This window comes from Grammomys surdaster, unplaced genomic scaffold (assembly GCF_004785775.1).
Source record: "Grammomys surdaster isolate TR1022 unplaced genomic scaffold, NIH_TR_1.0 334, whole genome shotgun sequence".
Classification (NCBI taxonomy): Eukaryota; Metazoa; Chordata; class Mammalia; order Rodentia; family Muridae; genus Grammomys; species Grammomys surdaster.
In genome coordinates this window covers 5400199-5419577 of record NW_021604753.1, presented here as the reverse complement: position 1 = coordinate 5419577, position 19379 = coordinate 5400199, and the positions used below count along the sequence as shown (strand labels likewise).

At 45.7% G+C, this 19379-nt stretch overlaps 1 protein-coding gene across 1 annotated transcript in view; it reads right to left on the bottom strand.

Moving 5' to 3' along the window:
* Usp7 (ubiquitin specific peptidase 7) overlaps positions 1 to 19355 on the bottom strand; it is a 49015-nt gene extending 29660 nt beyond the window's left edge. Inside the window, exon 1 of the mRNA XM_028778313.1 lies at positions 19211 to 19355. Coding sequence (XP_028634146.1) covers positions 19211 to 19304 — 94 coding nt within the window. The 5' untranslated portion in view covers positions 19305 to 19355. The remainder of the gene's footprint in view (positions 1 to 19210) is intronic.
* Between the last annotated feature and the right edge of the window lie 24 nt (positions 19356 to 19379).

Here is a 19379-nt window from a genome sequence, read left to right as displayed (position 1 = left end):
TCCTACGCATAGCACCAAAAAAAAATAATAAAACTTAACCCAGGGAATGAAGATATGACTCAGAGGTCCAGAAGTTAAGAGCATTCACTGCTTCTGCAGAATACCCGAGTTTGGTTCCCAAAACCAACATGGCAGCTCACAACTGCCTGTAATTCTTAGTTCCCAGGGATATAATGTCCTCATCTGAACTGTTGAGGGTACATGTACTTACACGTACACATACCAATCCATCTACACACACGCACACACACCCCCAAAAGATTTTTGAATAAAAACCTTAACCATACAGACTATTTTCTTGAGTTCACTAAACATCTGAAAACAAAACTAAGTTTGTGATGTTCAGACCACAGCTGGAGCCACCATATCTGGCTAATCTTGGGGTTAAATCAGCCTCTGAACACCATTCCAAAACACTGATCGCAGAAGCAGGTCAATTCCACAAACGATGCAACCTTGTCCAGGAGCTTTGCTTTTCGCCTGCCAGGACAAATACTCCAGCAGGAGACGGGTCTTACTGCCTGAAGGAGGCATGCTTTTCTGCATAGCCAGCTAGGTAGCTGTGTGCTGGACCTTCAATAATCCCCGATCTCACTGTTACCGGGGATGGACACAGGGATTGGGATGGATGAACGAATGGGGAGGGAGGGAGGGAGGGAGGGAGGGGGGGGGGGAGGGACTCAGAACCAGGGACAGTGCTGCAGCTGCTTGGCTCTTAAACTGCAAGCCTCCAGTTGGAGCATAAAAACTGTCCAAGAACTCCTGCTTCCCCATCTCTGTACCTCAAAACTATCAAAATAAGAAACAGACATTTCATCCACATTTAGACAGACAAATTTAAGATCACTTTCAATCTCCACAGGTTAATAATACACAATTGTATTAGAAAGCTATGTCTAAAAACAAGTTTTAAAAACTGGCCCCAAAGCCGGGCAGTGGTGGCGCACGCCTTTAATCCCAGCACTTGGGAGGCAGAGGCAGGAGGATTTCTGAGTTCGAGGCCAGCCTGGTCTACAGAGTGAGTTCCAGGACAGCCAGGGCTATGCAGAGAAACCCGTCTCGAAAAACCCAAAAAAAAAAAAAAAAAAAAAACAACTGGCCCCAAAATCCCCTGGATAAGGGCTTGAGGGATGTGGAATACTGGGGGTCTGGGTGTCCTTAAAGGACATCTTCTGGCCAGCCTGGAACTCACAATACTTGCCTAGGGCCCCAAGTGCCAGCCAGGTGACAAACCAATGAGGTTTCCCATGACAACGGCTCTGTAGAAGGCAGTGAGAATCTTTTTGATGATTTAACTAGTCTAAATTTTCTAAATAATAAGCATAAGGGCTGCAAGGCAGAGAGAACCTGGTGCTTCAGAATCTCTGACTTACATCTACTCCCCTCAATGACATCAGATGACCCTTCAAAGTTTTATAAGCTTTGAGGCATTCTATAAGTGCTGCCTGTGCCAGGCAGTGGTGGCGCACACTTTTAATCCCAGCACTTGGGAGGCAGAGGCAGGCGGATTTCTGAGTTCAAGGCCAGCCTGGTCTACAGAGTGAGTTCCAGGACAGCCCAGGCTATACAGAGAAACCCTGTCTCCAAAAAAAAAAAAAAAAAAAAAAAAAAAAGTGCTGCCTGTGCTTAAAAGGGTCACAATAAAACTTCCCCGCATATACCATTTACTTCTTTAAAAACTGCTTTACATGCAAACCTCTCTGTTACTGATCAGAAGGGCCGTGGCTAGTGCAATAATAGTTCAGCCCAGGTTAATGTGCTTGCTACAGAACTCTCACACTCTGACTTCCATCTGTGAAAGGCAGCGGAAAGAGGGACCAACTCTCAAAGTTGTCCTGAGCTCCATGCATCCACCATAGCATATGCCATGTGTTCAAGTCTTCTCATTGTCTCTCTCCCTCAAGCCAACACACACACACACACAATGAAAATTGGGCATGGTGGCACATGCCTTTATCCCAAGAGATAGGTGGATCTGTTTGAGGCCAGCTAGGGATTCACAGTGAGACCCTGTCTCAAAAATAAACATCACAAATATAAACCTGAGAGCTGTGTGCTGAAATAGGCAGAGCGTATCATTCACTCCCTTGACAAATTCTCAAGTGTGTGAGGAGGACCTTGTTCATTTGGAACCTCCTCACAGGATGTTAAGCAATAGCAAACAGTCTGTTGCACATACAAGTCTGGAGCTGTCAGATCCTAAAAGAATTCTCTTCAATTCCACCTGGCAGTAGCCTGATTGCATCACAAATGCCTTTAAACACAATTTATGTCAAAATATCAACCTGACAAACCACTCTCAAAACATCCTTCTAAATTACAAGCATCCTGAAACATTAGTAACTGAAGGCAAAGGTCTGTTTTTATTCCACTAAAACCCAAATATAAAATAGTGCAGACTGCAACTACAAGACAGTTGTTTCAGTTTTGTAGGAATTAAAGGCTGTTTGTTGAAATAAGCTGTGCTAGATAGATAAGAGTGCTTTTCCAGCAAAAGTTGTGCAAAAATTGAGTTCTAAAGAGCTATGGCTCCACACAGCACCCCTGAATCACACTGTGGTTGGAGGAAAGTGAGCAAATCCTTCCAGCTGGTGTTGAGACTGAAGTGCGCCTGAGGCCATAGCTCTCCTTCCCCACTAAAGAGCTACAGTTGGCAAATCCAAGGGGGAAAAAACCAAGTAGAATCCTACAGGAGAGCATTCTTCAGAGCCACAATCAACTCATACTCACTGCACAGGTAGACAGTTAAGGCCCCGTGGCTATAAAATGTCACAAGGTCACTTGTTGCTCTGTCAGGTGCTGGGAACTCAACCACAGAAAGTACTAAACAACTGGCCAGGCAGCTCAAGTCTATCTCCCCAAAGGACAGACTATCCAGTGTATAACGTTATTCAAGAAAGAGCATTTAACTTAGGATAGCGTAATTCTTGGATCAGAATAAGAACTATCCCAGAAGACTGGTTCCCCTATTGTGGATGAACATGGAAGAACTGGTTTATAGTACATGAATGAGTAGGTCGTGAGCAGTCAGTCCCTCACCAGTGCATAATGTAAAGGCCACATGCACTGGGCAGTGGTGGCACACACCTTTAATCCCAGCACTTGGGAGGCAGAGACGTGTGGATTTCTGAGTTCGAGGCCAGCCTAGTCTATAGAGTGAGTTCCAGGACAGCCAGAGCTACACAGAGAAACCCTGTCTCGAAAAACAAACAAAAAAACAAAACAAAAAGCCACACGCACACATCTTTTGTCTTCTCACTTTCCACATTTTATTTTGGGGCTCAGAAATTCTAACTGAACATGACTCTCACCTCCTGCATCAGCCTGGCTAACCAAGGAGCCTTCAGGATCCACCTGTCTCAAGCCTGCCCTGACTCTCAGCCCTGAACAATGGGATTACAGGTGTGTGCGCTTTATACGGGCTCCAAAGGTCCTCACCCTTGCCCAACAATTAATTTACCTGCTGTCCTCTCTTCCCAGTCCCTAGTTGGAATTTTACAAGTAATTTAACATTATTTGGCCAAACAAGAACCCCAGTATTAACTTTCTGACACACAACCATCACAACAAATAATAAAGAACCAAGTGGCTAACAATGACAATGTACAAAGCTAGAAAAAAGTCCCTGTGGTTGGGTGCCACCTCGGTGATAAGAACACTAACCCAGCAAGGAGGTTCTGGTTCAATTCTGAGCACTCCCCCCAAACAATCTCCAAAACTCCCAACCTTCATATGGCCAGCATCTGCAGAAAAATCAAGCTATTGCCATTCTAAAGTAGGTGTCACTCAGAAGGTATAACACTTTTCATCATGGTATCAGGTTTAATTTTGTGTGCTTATTAAAAGGCACAAAAAAAGTCTCTTTTTTAGAACCAGGTGCTTGGTTATAAAGCCTAAGTAAAGTTCCTCCTCCTTACTGAGGAAGTCTGCACTTCCCACTCTCTATCTCCATTTGTGATGTCATAACAGGACCACCATCCCACCATAGAACACTTGCCAACTGCTATGGAAATTGGGAGCACTAATTTAGCACCTCAGTCTCAAAGATATTAGAGCTCAGATAAAAAGCGCCAAGTTGGCCTAAAAAGGATAGAGCAGAAAAGCCATAGTCAGTATCTTCAGAATCTGCTAACCCAGAATCTTGTATATTACCCCCACCATGTGATGGCCTTAGCTGGAAATTTCCAGCTCTCTCTTTGGAGCCCTAAGCATCTCTTCATTTGACCCCACTCCAGACTCTTCAGCTTGTGGTAACAACCTATTAAGAACTAACCAGTACTACAAAGCATACCACACAGAATACAGGGGCCGATTCTTGGGTCCTGGGCAGGTCACACAACACAGAGCTGCACATCTTCATCCCCATCATCCAGTTCTATCTACATGGTTCCTCCTCCTCTCAACCCATACTAAACTCAATTTAGAATATTAATACAAAGTATTTAACAAAAAAGGAGTTGGTGTACAGATGAGTATTAAAGTCCTTGCCTAGAGCATTCATGAGGCCCTTTGTTCAATCTCTAGTACCACAAGAAGGGGGAGAAAGAAGAAGGTGGGGGAGAAAGAAGGTGGGGGAGAGATTTTGAAGGACAAGGACACAGAAATGGAGGGAGGGAAGGAGGTAGGTTAAGATATAAAGGGTATAAAATTATTCTGCATATATATCTTAGACTGATATTACTTAATAGACAATCTCAATCATTTGAGGGGTAACTGAGCTATGCAGGTACTGGCGTGGAAGTTTTCATTCACCTTCTTGCCCAAGCCTGTAGTTCCCAGCCATGTCTCATGGCTCTGTAGCCCAGCGAGTCTAGGGGGCTAGAGAGGGAAGGTTCTGTCGTCCACAGCGGAGTGAATGCATAGAATCTCCAGGAGCTGTACACCCCAACATTCTTTTTTTTTTTTTAAAGCATCCTGCAAAATTCTTGTTTTTAAGACAAAAAAAAAAAAAAAAAGCCAACAACCTTATCAACTGAGACAAGGCAAAGTGAAAATGTGACCAGTAAGAGGACATTTATGGGAATACAGTGAAGCCACAAAAGCAGCCTTAAATTTGGTGAGCAGAGGTGTAGCTTGTAAGGTCAATTCCACATCTGTGAATTGATGGAGCTTTTAACCTAGGGAAGAGCCAAGTGGGAGATAAAGGTAATCCCTTGTAACAACTCTGAAACTTCTCTGTAAATCTCAATGACTCCACAATTTTTAAATTATGCCTCAGGCCTAAGATGTAAGGAAAAGGATTGATAGAAAACCTTACCCTCGCCGGGCGGTGGTGGCGCACGCCTTTAATCCCAGCACTTGGGAGGCAGAGGCAGGTGGATTTCTGAGTTCGAGGCCAGCCTGGTCTACAGAGTGAGTTCCAGGACAGCCAGGGCTACACAGAGAAACCCTGTCTCAAAAAACCAAAAAAAAAAAAAGAAAACCTTACCCTCATGTATGCCTTAGGTCTCAAACAACTAAAGAAAAAAAACCTAACGGTTATAGAGTTCAAATACACACACACACACACACACACACACACACTCTTACTTCTGTGTGGGGTGGTATATAGGCCTTGTCAAGTACATCAACAGTTCAGAGACTGCCTTGAGTTGATCTTTTCTTTCCCACTGTGTGGGATTCAGGATCAAATAAATGCAGGCAAGTCTTGGTAGCAAACACCTTCACCCACTGACTCCCTGACACAGTTTCCCACAGCGAATAACAAGTGTACTAGAAGGGAGAGATGTCAGTGAGGTATGGAGACAAGGGAAGCCTTGAGTGTGTGGGGTTCCAAGGAAATGTGTGTTGTTGACATTTACTGGCCACGTCAAAGGCCACAGCCTCAGGCCCATGGCAAAAATGGCAAAGCCCCCATACTTCCACAAGTAGTGAGGCTAGGAGGAACGGCAAAGCTTCCTAGCTTTCCTCTGCTCCACATGCAGATGTTGACAGAGTATGCAGAGAATGCCCAAAATATCCATCCATCCATCTCACCTACAGCCTCAAGTCTGCTCCCCTACCTACCAAGATTAGCTACGCCAGCTTCCTTGACATTCAGCTGTATACCATAACCTGCCTCCTTGAGTCGGATGTATGTATGTATGTATGTGTATATATGTATGTGTACATGCACGTATGTGTCCTCTCTGAATATAATGAACTGTATATACTATACTGAGCTTCTGAGATGCTCCCATTCCTCCAGAGTGGCCCAGTCCACCTGATCTTAGCTTTTTTTCTGTGTGTTTATCTCTTCCGCCTTCCCTCACCACTCCATCCAGGTATGGCCCTGGCTGTGTTGAAACACAGTGGCAGGAGAGCTTCTATCTGGGCTGAAGCAGAGACAGTAAGAAACACTCCCAAGCACTTCACTAACCAAGATCATGGTGATACATCATGAATTGCACTGGGGAAGATAAAGCAGGAGAATGGAAAGTTTTAAAACCAAAAGTCCGACAGAGGGATTTGGGGTGTGGCTTAGCAAGAGAGTGCTAGCCTATCGTGGGAAAGGTTAAAACTATTATGTGCCAGGTATGCAGGTTCTCAGTAATAATCACAACCTTTGTTTAATGACAGAACCACAAGCTGACTACAGTCACACTCGGACTGGTGAGAAGGCTAATAAAGTGCCTTAAATATGTATAGATGTTTTTTAAAATTTTGTACTGAACTGGGGCTAGGGCTCTGTTGGTAGAATGCTTGCCAAGTACACATGGAGGCCTGGTTTCCGTATTTTGGAAACACATAGTTAGATGGTAGGTGGTGGCCAGCACTGGGCAAGGAATACAAAGAAGGTGAGGGACCTGAGGCTAGCCTAGACTATGAGATTTCCATCTCAAAATGCAAACAATGCAAAGAGATTGTGTACTCTTTTCTTGGTTTTCCCCACTGCAAACAACAAAAGTAGGCCCTTGTCCATCTGGTCTAGAAGTAATCTGCCAATCCTAAAACAGAACCCTCAGCATTTACTTATTGTTTGGTTCTGTACGATTTTGACACCTGTAGATTTGTATCCACTACCAGAGAAAGCAGAAAAGATCAATTTCAGCAGAACGGTCCTTTAAAAATTATTTGGTGTGTGGTGTACACCCCTCCTCCAGTCAGAGGCCAAAAGAGGGCATCAGACACCTGGAACAGGGGGAAAAAGAATGGGGGGGGGGTCCTCTCTGACATTTCAACAGTGTTGCATAAGTGCTCTGCACTATGCAACACTGTTTCTTCTCACTGCCAGAAGGGATGAAAAGAATGCAGTGTGACCCTTCTGCTCATCTGTGGGAGTTTTACAAATAAAGCTTCCCAGGGCATTTCTGTTCTGATCTATTATTTTTTATTTTGCGATTTTGAAAGATGACAGGTCTTCTGTCCTCCAGGCCCTCTCATGTTTACATGCCCAAAAATGCAGTGAGCACTTTTCTCATGAAAACAGCAGCACTCTTACACCGCACAGGTCAATCAGCCACTGGGCAGAGATGCTGGCTTAGACTAAGGACAAGGTTATCCAGCTTTTCTGAGTTAGAAGTTTATGGTATCTCATTTTGGTTTTTGGCCACTTAAAATGATGCAATACACAGCCTGGTCTTATACTTTAGTCCTGCAACACCCTAAGGTTTCAAAACCAAGGAGTCTTTCTGTCCTCCAGAATGAGCTAGCCTTTTTCCAGTAGCACCACTGACCACACTGATAGTCAAGACCAGAGCTATAACCAAAAGAATGCTGACCACAGGACCAACCCTCTAGCAGGAAAATAACAAATGGCAATGGAGAGCTCTGGGTTTAAAGTTATAGAGCCTGGACTTAGCATATGCCATAGCCACAGAGAAGACTCTGGAAACCACAAGCCAGCAGTGAAGTGAGCAAACCCTGGTAAGATTAATCCACAGTGCCGGGTGGTGGTGGCGCACGCCTTTAATCCCAGCACTTGGGAGGCAGAGGCAGGCGGATTTCTGAGTTCAAGGCCAGCCTGGTCTACAGAGCGAGTTCCAGGACAGCCAGGACTATACAGAGAAACCCTGTCTCGAAAAAAACAACAAAAAAATTAACATTAAAAAACAAAACAAGCCGGGCGGTGGTGGCGCACGCCTTTAATCCCAGCACTCGGGAGGCAGAGGCAGGCGGATTTCTGAGTTCGAGGCCAGCCTGGTCTACAGAGTGAGTTCCAGGACAGCCCGGGCTATACGGAGAAACCCTGTCTCGAAAAACCAAAAAAAAAAAAAAAAAAAAAAAAAAACAAAAAACAGAAAACAAACAAACAAAAACCAAGAATAACCCACAGCTAGTGGATAGTGTGAGCCACAGAAGGGACAGGAACAGGGGCTATACAAAAGAAAGGCAAGGCAGGAGTTGTAGAGAAAGAGAACCACAATCATGGAGAACTGTGAAGACCCAGGTGAACTAATAACCTTCTGAGAGTTCCCTCACTGCAGGTTTCCCAGGAGATGGAGAGGTAGCCATTCACACTACGAAAGGGCACTATGGCCCCAACATAGCCCATAGTCAAGTGTGAAGTAGTCAGTACTCAGTGCTTGGATCTCTGTCTTGGCCATCAAAAGCAAGAGATTCCTTCTAAGATACTAGTCCTGCAAAAGTCTAGGTGAAAACTGACTGGCTTGCGTGCCCCCACCCTGTGAACCTCTCATTGATTGACTGATAGATAGATAGATAGATAGATAGATAGATAGATAGATAGATAGATAGATAGATGTGCTATTAATTCCTTATAAGATCTCACCAGCAATAATTACGTCTCAACTGACCTCATGAAGCTAAAGTGGTCTGACTTGGGTTTTTGCATTGGGCATGCAGCTCCAGAAAAAGTAGGAAGCCCACTTCAGGGGCCATTGCTCACACAGGTTTTAAAGGCAGTGGAGCCTGAAAGCTAGAAATAGACCCTATTTTGCAGAACAACGTCTCTATGGTCTAAAAGAATCCTGATTTAAATAAGTTACATGAAAATGAAGCCCCAAGGAAAGACACATGTAATATGTACTCTTTAAATAAAACTTGGGGTTTTCAGTTTAGCTTTATCATGTAAAAATCTGTTCCCTTATTTTAATGTGTGCCTTTCAAATTCTGGTATGAACTTTACAATGGGAACTGAGAAGTGCAAAGTACAAAGAAGCTGCTGACTATGCTTTTCCTCAAGTATTCCCTTCCACAAAACAAAAGTCTGCTATGCGCATATACATGTGGAGGCCAGAGGTCTCGACAGTCTTATCAACACTCATTGTGTAGGTATTTTTATTGTGTACGTGCACATGGTACATGGGACGCCATGGACTTAAGAAGGCAACGTTGCCGAGTGTGCTCTCTCCAGCCACTTTAACTTTGGTTTCTAATCCAATTCAAGCAGATGAAACTGGAAAGCAAGTGCTCTTTATCTTACCCCACCCCCCCATTCTCACTGTCCTGATTTTAGCTTCTGAGATAGGATCTGCATGCGTCCCTTGCTGAACACAGAGCTTGCCAATTCAGCAAAACTAATTGGCCTAGAAGTTCCTATTTCCAACACCTCTGTGCTAGGATTACAGGTGTATACAGCTGCGGCTGGACTTTTAATATGGGTACCATGAACACAGTTCCTTATGAATTTTTGGGACAAATACTGACTGAGCCTTCTCCCTAGACCTTGATTCCTGATCCCTATGATTCACCACATTAAAAAATAATAATAATAATAAAAAAATAAAAAATTTAAAAAATTAAAAAAAAAAAAGTACCTACTTTTCAGAGCTATAGGGGCGCTTCCCATCCCCGATCTGCCCACTGGTACCCTGGCTGTCTACCACATGTGCTCAGTGAACTTCAATGAGGTTTCCTAAAGGCCTCGAGGCATCCACTCAACATCCATGGACTACTTCTGATTCATCTCAGATCTTGCCAACTCTCTGTCTTCTGGAATCAACTGGCCAAACTTCTAGAAGTCAGAAGTATGAAGTGGCCTTACTAGTGCTGGTGTGGCTGGCTAATGTTCCACATGTCCAGGCCAAACTCCCGAAGGCACCCACTGTCAGGAATCTTTAAAGCTAGGAGGGCTGCTGACACTCTCACACAGGTCAACTCAGTTTCACCTCTCCTCTTCCTCCTCCTCCTCCTCCTCCTCTTCTTCTTCTTCCTCCTCCTCTTCCTCTTCCTCCTTTTTTTTTTATTTTTTTGAGACAGGGTTTCTCTGTGTAGCCCTGGCTGTCCTGGAACTCACTCTGTAGACCAGGCTGGCCTCGAACTCAGAAATCCGCCTGCCTCTGCCTCCCAAGTGCTGGGATTAAAGGCATGTGCCACCGCTGCCCAGCACCACCTCTCCTTCCAATATGCCAAGGCAATTACACTATTTGAACAATGTAGTATGGTGATACCATTGGGTACCTTGAATTTGATCACATATGCAGAAGGGATTTTGACACACTGACAAGCTTACTGGCCATGTAGATTAAAAGGAACATCTCAGAAGCTGGAGATGGCTAAGTACTGGGACATCTTTGAGAGGGTGGAAACGCTACTTTGCTTACTGTAAGCCCTAGTGAGACTAGGAATATCAAATGCCTCCCATCTCTGGGCACACTAGCCGTTCGTTTAGACTCTTCTGTGAAGCCTCCCCTGATCCAATCCTTTCCAGAGGTTCCTCCCCTCCCTCCCCCCCCCCTCCCTCACTTCCCAAGTACCCCATCCACACTAGAGTCTTCCCATCACACATATATACCTAGGGGCTCCTTCTTTCTGAGGCTGTCAAGCAGGGAAGGGAGCACAATAACCCATCAGCCAGCACTGTCCTGCCACCTATAAACATTTCCTCTAAACATGTACTCTCTGCATTTATTTTGTTTTTTTGATGCAATGTCTCCCTACATAGTCCTGGCTGTCCTGGAACTCACTAATGTAGACCTAGCTGCCCCTAAGGTCACAGATCTGCCAGCCTCTGCCTCCCAAGTACTGGCATTAAAACCATGCCCAACCCTGTTTCATTATTTCTTTTCCCCAATTTTGTTCATTCTGAATACAATGGCTGAAATGTAATCTTATGTTTGCTTAGTCTGCTAATAAGCTGGGACTTTAATAGTTCATTTGGCTGCACTGTTTCTATACAGTATATCCACAGTGCTAGAAAACTTAAAAAAAAAAAAATTCTGATATGCCCTGCTCTAAGAGAACCATTTATCAGTAATTTTCACTCCTTTTATTCATTCAAATTTTCTGGGATCTAATGGATATTTCCCAACACTTACTGTAACTTCAGTGTTATTGGAAACATCTAAGCAGGAATTCAATCCCACCAAATTGATTAAGCTAACACTGCAAAAAAGCTGTGCTGATACTGTTCTGAATCTGTGTTCCCCTTCATTTTGATACAATAGGGCTACCAACCAGTGAAAAATTTCGAATTTCCATCACCATAAAGATGCCTTGCATAGCTGCTATGTATGTGGTTAGATACTTACAGGTTTTTTAACCCTTAACCACAGTCCCTTTGTCATAATATAAAAATTGAAACTGGAAATTGTGGGACTAATTGTCCCAGATTAGTGCTGTAAGTTCAAGGCCTGCCTGGTCTACATAACAAGACCTTGTTTCAAAATTTAAAATGTAAAGTCAAGTTTGTTCTCATCATTAGCAGTAGCAAGAGGCTGAGTAGGGACAGTGAAGAGACTGCAGCCCCATTCATGGGCTACATCAGTGCATCCTCAGAGACAGGATCCAGGCTCACTTCCCTCTACTTTTAGTTCTTAGAAACACGGGAAAGAGATATTTCCCTGGGAAGAAAGTCTAAGTATCTAAAATAGCTGTAGGACTGTTTGGTGTGGTGGTGCATATTTGTAATCTCAGCACTGAAGACCAAATCAGGAGAAGTGCTTCCATAGCCATTGTGATGTGGATGACCCTAAACAGGATGCACCCACAAAATAAAGCATTTTAAAAACAGTTAAACCAGGACCTGCAAGACAGCTCACTGCATAAAGGCAGGCACCATATCCAAGCCTGGCATCCCAAGTTCCATTCACGTAAACATGAAAACCAATTCCATAAATTTGCCCTTTGACCTCCACATGGGTGCCACAATATGCATGTTCATACACATACTAATAATTTTTGAAAATACAAAACATCCCGGTATAATGGCACACATCTTTAATCTCAATAATAAGGCAGAGGCAGGTGGCTCTGAGTTTGGGGCCAGCCTGGTCTACATACAAGGACCACATAAACAGATAAATAACCAAAAGGAAAAACAACAGCAGCAAACAAAGCACAACAACAGAAGGATTTAGGAAGGTTTCCGTTAGTTTCATTGCTCATGTGAGCTTAGGGAACCAGAAGAGGTAAGGACTTCCACAGGACCCACCCCATACTCTGAAGAGAGATGCTTGCCTAAGCTGGCATATACATGCCAAGTGCTACATGTTTTTATTTTAAAACAGAAATTGCTGAGGTCAACTAAGAGTCTTCAAATGTGATTTACTCCCCAAAGTGATATTATGAGACACACTTGCAACCCAGGCAGTAGCCCACAGCCAGCTTCTAGAAGCTTGTTAGATGGTAGGTTTGCTCCACCTATACATAGCACAGAGCACCGTGTGTTCTTTGGTGAAGCCTCCCTCTTTAACCTTTTATAAAGGTGCCATGGGCAGGTGGCAAAAGAGTCAGTTCACTACCCAAATACCTGTGGCTACATCTGAGGTGTAACTACTCCACAAGAGAAGCCACCTCATTCAGCTCTCTGGAAGCAACGTTGTCAGTTTATCAGAACAGACCCTCCCTCCCACACAGCATTTTCTGGTGCTGATGCCTAACATAAGGGTCTGCTTTCCCAGCACAGACTCTCAAGGAGCTTGAGCCACTGGTATGGGATCAGAACTAAGAACCCAAGCTTTACTAGTCAGTAGCAAGCCAAAGAATCACAGAGAACTAACTCTCCTCCATAAGTTTTCATTCTCGAGTCACCCAAAAGAAAGTCACCACCCACCCATCAGCTTGAAACTAGGACACCACACCAGCTGGCTCCCAGGTTTCAAATACCAATGGATTTAAAGCACCTGTCAATCAGATAGCATGAGCTGTTTAACAAGACATCTAGGCACCTATCTACCAACAACTGTCTCAGCCATGATCTCTACCTCTCACCTCAGGAGTTGAGCAAGAATTAAGTTAAGAATTCCATTCAGACCGGGTGGTGGTGGCGCACGCCTTTAATCCCAGCACTTGGGAGGCGGAGGCAGAGGCAGGCGGATTTCTGAGTTCGAGGCCAGCCTGGTCTACAGAGTGAGTTTCAGGACAGCCAGGGCTACACAGAGAAACTGTGTCTCGAAAAACCAAAAAAAAAAAAAAAAACCAGAAAACACAGGAAAAGTGGGCCAGCTGGGTGCACAGTCCCAGCTCTGACAACCAGACACCTTGCGGGCGGCCCTTCTAGTGCAAGCACTCTGGTTCCCAGGGCAGGGCTTCTTCTCCTGGGCATCCCTCTTCCCTGCCTGTTTGGGTCACTGCTAGTCTATTCTGGGTATCCATCACCTTGTTCCAGCCCAGGGCAGTGTACTGCCCTAACTCTGTAATGACTTTCCAGTAAGAAGCTTCAATTCCCAACCTCTGCCACAGGTCCGCTTCTCACTAACAATTTCAACTGACTCCCTGGTAGCCATGCATGGTGTTAGCTTGTGCATGATGCTTGAAAACCTTCCTTCTTCCAACTTTCTAAAGTCCAAATTAGTTCAGAGCAAGTATGAAGTAGGTCAAATTTAACAGATGCCGTTGTGAAGAAATATCCTGTTCCATATAACCCTGTTGTCCATCCAGAATTCTCCCGCTTGGAGACTAAGTTAAGCAGCCATGTCCGGGCTCAGTAGTACTCTTCTAAAAACTACTACGAACAGTAACAAAGGGAAACTTAAGAGACATCACAAGCCTTCAGCAGCCCTTATAGATGGTCTAGAAAAGCCCTGGTAGGTGCTGAGGGGGCAGAGGCGCGCATTTTTCTGTAACACCTCCAATAAAAGGCAACAAAACGGTCAGCAGCTATCTCAACATAACTGCTTATGGCTCTTACACCCTCTTTCATAACGAGTGCCCTGCCAGCCACCAGCACTACTGTCCAGACTAAGTTCCTTAAAAACTGTAGTTCCTTCCTGCTTATCTCTCGAAATACAAGATCCCAGTGGTTGCTTTCCAAGGGCCTTGACTGAGATGACCTGCAAAGCTCTTTAGGAACAATGACAGCCAAATGGCTTGAGGTCTTGCTTGGTGTTTTATGGGAAACCACGTGGAAATTTCAATACGTAGCCCATAACTACCTAGAACTTGTGATTCTCCTGCTTTTGCTTCCTAAGTGCTAGATAGGACTACAAGTGCCACCTGTCCAGCTATGATTGGTGTTATAAACCACTTTCCTTCCTTTTCATAGGACAGGGCTAACAGTCCCATAGGTAGCCAGCTTGGCAGACCATAAAGAGAGCTATTGCCAAAGTCCCAACAAGGGTCCCACTTAAGATAGTGTCTGGAAGACTTTATATGTGTAATGTGGGAACCCAGAGAAGAATTTAAGACTACCTCCTAAGTTTAGAGGCCTGATGACCTGTCTTCTCTGCCACCACCACCCAGTCCTCAATCACTAGGACTAACACTACAAAAATAAAGCAGCTGTGTATTGATGTACATCGGTAATCCCAGCACACAGGGAATAGCCACAAAGTTCATGATATTCAAGCCCAGACTGTGCTACAATTAGAATCTGCCTCAAGGCAGTGACAGTGAGTAAAAGACTCCAGAGGCTGGATCTTCATTCAGACCTACAGAACAAGGGTCCCAAGGCAACAGGTAGATGCAGCCCTGCCCTCTGCTTGGTTTTCTATTACATATTCCTACTACAGGACATTATATCTGGAATAATATCAGGAATTAACTGATCATTAACCTAGAGTCCCAATAAGAGGTAAAGGCAGGAAGAGCAAAAGCTTACTCAAGGCCAGTCTCAGCTGCATAAAACCCAGCTCAAAAAACAGGTATAAGGAAATCTGGGGGTGTAACTCAGACTGTGTGGCTTGCAGGAAAACCTGAAGTTGGTCCCCAACACTATATAAAAAATAAGACTGATCCACTGAGGGGTTCATTTTAGATATTGTTATTCCCTACGCCCATTCTGTCAAGATATAATTACAAGCAGGCATTTCTACATGCCTTGCCTGTGGTGTGTTTCCTCACCTCAGCTCCAAGTCTGCCCACACAGCTTCAACACTCAGGGCACATCTGTGGCTCTATCTTGTGCCTGCCCTTGACATGCCTGGTGACACTGGTTTCAGCACAACCTCGGCAGATTTGCATGACCTCTTTTTCCTAGGATGTAGAAACTGAGGCATCAATAGCTTAAGCAACAAGCAGAGGTCACACAGCAACTAAACACAAATTCTCCATAAAACCCTAGCCAATGCTGCCCTAGGACTACCCAACTGCGAACTCACCTAATCACCTGGTTATCCAAAACACTAATTCCGCAGGAAAACCATAAAAAGTAAGGGTAAGCCAGGCAGTGGTGGCGCACGCCTTTAGTCCCAGCATCTGGGAGGCAGAGGCAGGCGGATTTCTGAGTTCAAAGCCAGCCTGGTCTACAGAGTGAGTTCTAGGACAGCCAGGGCTACACAGAGAAACCTTGTCTCAAAAAAAAAAAAAAAAAAAAAGTTTGAGTAGGATGCACTTTCTCCCCATCTGTGTTCTTATCCCTAGCCTGTGGATAGAAACCAACCATCAGACAGGTAGGCTGAGAAGATAGACTGGAGAAGCACAGGCTGAAAGCACACCTCTGCAACAAGCAAACCCGACTGGTTGGCATCAGAGGGACACATTTCTGGGCCCGGACTACTAGGTTCTCTCTGAGGTGATGCTCACTCTAATTCTTCCATTGGGGGCTGGAGAAATAGCTCGGAGGGTAAGAACACTGGTGCTCTTCTGGAGGAGCTGAGTTCAATTCCCAGCACCCACATGGATGGCTCACAACTGTGTCTAGTTCCAAGCGACCTGGCACTCTCACAGACATACATACATGCGGGGAAAACACCAATGCATATAAAATAATAAATAAAACTTAAAAAAAAAAAGATTTCTTTTTTTTTAAAGTTTTATTTATTTATTATATATGAATACACTGTAGCTGTCTTCAGACACACCAGAAGAGGGCATCAGATCTCATTACAGATGGTTGTGAGCCACCATGTGGTTGCTGGGATTTGAACTCAGGACCTCTGGAAGTGCAGTCAGTGCTCTTAACCACTGAGCCATCTCTCCAGCCCAAAAGATTTCTTCCACACGCCAAAGTCTACCTAAGGAACGTGACTAGCCTCAGAGATCAGTCCACTGGGTACCATCTGCAAGGAATCCTGTTTTAGGTACAAAGTCACACACATGCTGGTGGGCAGGTGCAAGAACTCTCCTTCCTTTCATAAACATGCAAAAAAGATGTCCTGAATTTCCCATTTACCAACACAGATATGAAATGAACCTACCACTACCAACCTCTCAGAGTTGGGAGGCAACTCTACCGAAGCTGCAGTGGGCGCACGATTTGCTCCTGACAGCAAGAGTCTGTCTACTCCTTGGCTCTCAGATACCACACAGTACTCATGGTACAGAAGTCCCATCCCAGGGAACAGCACATTCTCCTGTTAGGGCTATTACTGTGGGGCACAAGCAGAACAGACAGACAGACTAGATTGTCAGCAGTCTTGTATGTAAGCCACCTCTTCCGATAATGGGCCAGTGAAACCAGACAAAAAACACAAATCAACTCATCCCAGTCAGATCTACTAGGTAGAGGTCCTACCTCTAATGCCCAGCAAGGAGCAAGACAAGCTGCTCTTCAGGCCTTTGGTGACAACACCAGGAAACTGTCCTTCATTTTCTCTCTCCCCATACTTTTCCCTTCCTAACTTTCCTCAGCACACCTTAAAAGTAACCACTTCTCTAGTGGATTACAAGCACTGTGCAGTCAATCAAGAAACAAATGTCATTCCAACAGTGAGGCAGGACAGCAAACTACCCCTGACCTATTGATAGGAGGGAAAACTTACAATCAACAGAACCAGTCTCCCAGCCTCCCTCTCCATCGAAACCACCCAGCCCTGGAGGGCGGGCAGGCAGGATACACCTCACAAAGCCTTCCTTCCCAAGCTGATCAGAACTCTGACCTCCCGCCCCCAGCTGCTGGCTCTACCAAATCCAGGAAAAGGATGGTGCAAGTCATTAGCTCCATTCCAGATCCCATCCACAGCCTGGCTTGTGAGGCCTACCAAAGCCGGTACTCAATTTGGCTAGTCTAGATTTTGGAAGAAGTAATCTACTCTTCCTGGTCCTAACTGACAACAGCACTATTTGAGGAGTGCAAGACTCAAATAAGACTGCCTAAGGCATGCATGTGCACACGTGTGCACACACACACAGGAAAATACTCCCGAGTGCACATCCCTATCTGTGGCCACCCACCCACACCAAAGCACTACTAGCTCACATGGCCACAGCCCTGAAAGACTGCATTTTCTACAGAATTAGAGCCAGAACATAAAACTGAAAGCAACAACATCCACTAAACACTATATCAACTATATCAACTCAAATACAAACTTTGATAGGAAATGAAAGTTTCATGAGAAAACTCTGGGAAGCAAACATGAAGCCCAGGATATTATGGGATAATTTCTTAGCAAAACTTTTGCCAATAGACATTTTTTCAGATACAGTCTATCAGAAATATGCCGTCCAGCGTCCAGTTTTATTCTCACCAGTCCACAAAGCCCTTGAGGAGCACTGGTGACAGTGAAAGGGAGGCAGGAAGGAATGCCTTATGCTCCCCTTAGGAGCAGCTCTCCACTCTGATGTACACGAAGTATAGCACTAAAGAAACACACTCATCTCCCAGCGATGCGGTCCATCAGCTCTTTCGTTTAATCGCAAATGCCAGACACTCTGTGAAATTACTGACTTGCTGAGGCCAAAAGGAACAGCCTAGTCCTTGGCATGAACTCAGCGCCCCCCCCATCCCCATTCCTGCCATTGATAAGACTCACTGGATAGGTCCTTTTTCATCTGCTGCAAGGTCAGGCAATTGTTTTTGATACCCACTGATCAGCATCAAGTTACTCACAGAGGGTGGGGGGGGTGTCATAGGCAAGTATTCCTATCCTAGAGCATGACACACCGCACAGAACAAATACAGTTTTAATCCAACTTCCTAGGACCTCCATTCATTTATGAAAGCTACTATCCCTTGCTAAAGGTAAAATGAGAGCAAATCACTTAATGGTCCATTCCAGTGTCTCTCACTGGGATTTCTGCCTGCCTGACCCCTTTAAGGCAGGTAAGGGAGCATATTGCTTTCATTTGCTTTAAGTACCAAGTCAAAAAAATAAATAAAAGTACTAGCCAATGACCAAGCCAGCATGGGATTCCGAAGCCAGAGTCCCTTCCCTCGACTGTGCTTTCACACCAAACCTTGGTAGCCAAGCACCTCTTATCTACAAACAGTATAAAATTCAGTACCAAGATACACTCCTGCAGCTCGGGTAGAAACCGTAGTTACCTCCAGAACCTAGTTTGATTCCTGCAGTAGGCGCCCATGTGTAGCGGAACTTCCACAGTTTCAAGCACACACGTTAGCCGGATGTGGAACGGCACCACCTACAGCAAGGTACCCAAACTCCTCCACAAGCCCAGGTAACTTATAAACTCGGCAGACCTGAGTGCGCCCTCCCAGTCAGTCCAAAGGCTGAGGCAGCTGCGCGCCTTGCAGGTGTCTCCGCAATTAAGCGCGACGCCGGGCAGCGCACTTACAAGTTATTGGGGGAGGATCTCCGGGGGCGCGCTCAGAAGCAGGTGCAGGTGAACCTGGCGCACCCACCCCACCCCCAGAGCTCAGAGGCCGGGGAGCAGGCCCAACCAGCCGGGCCAGAGCCACACACCCCGGAAAGAGGACGGTCCTCGGGGCCCGCCTCCCAACCTGGGTGCCCAGAGCCAACACACCTCGGTCCTAATTTACGACCCCGGCGCTTTGTGCCCAGCAGCCCGTGAGCTGCACAATGCGCGAACTCGGGGTCCAGGGCCACCCCCCGCCGGGCCGCATGACTGTGCAGCCCCGGCCCGGCGGAGCGCCGGCCCGACTCCGGCCGAGCGGGAGCCCGGCCTGGTTAAAGATGGCGAGCCCCTCGCGTGGCTCCCGCGGCCACCCGGACCACAATGAAAGCGCCGGCCCCACTGCGGGCCTCACCTTCCATCTCCATGTCCTCGGGCTCGCTCAGCTGCTGCTCGCCCGCTTTCTGCTGCTGCTGCTGTTGCTGCTGCTGCTGCTGTTGATGGTTCATATCGGCCGCGGCCTGGGCCTCGCCTGCGGCCGGAGGCCCGGGCTGCGGGCCCGGCGGGCGGGCGGCTGCTAGCCG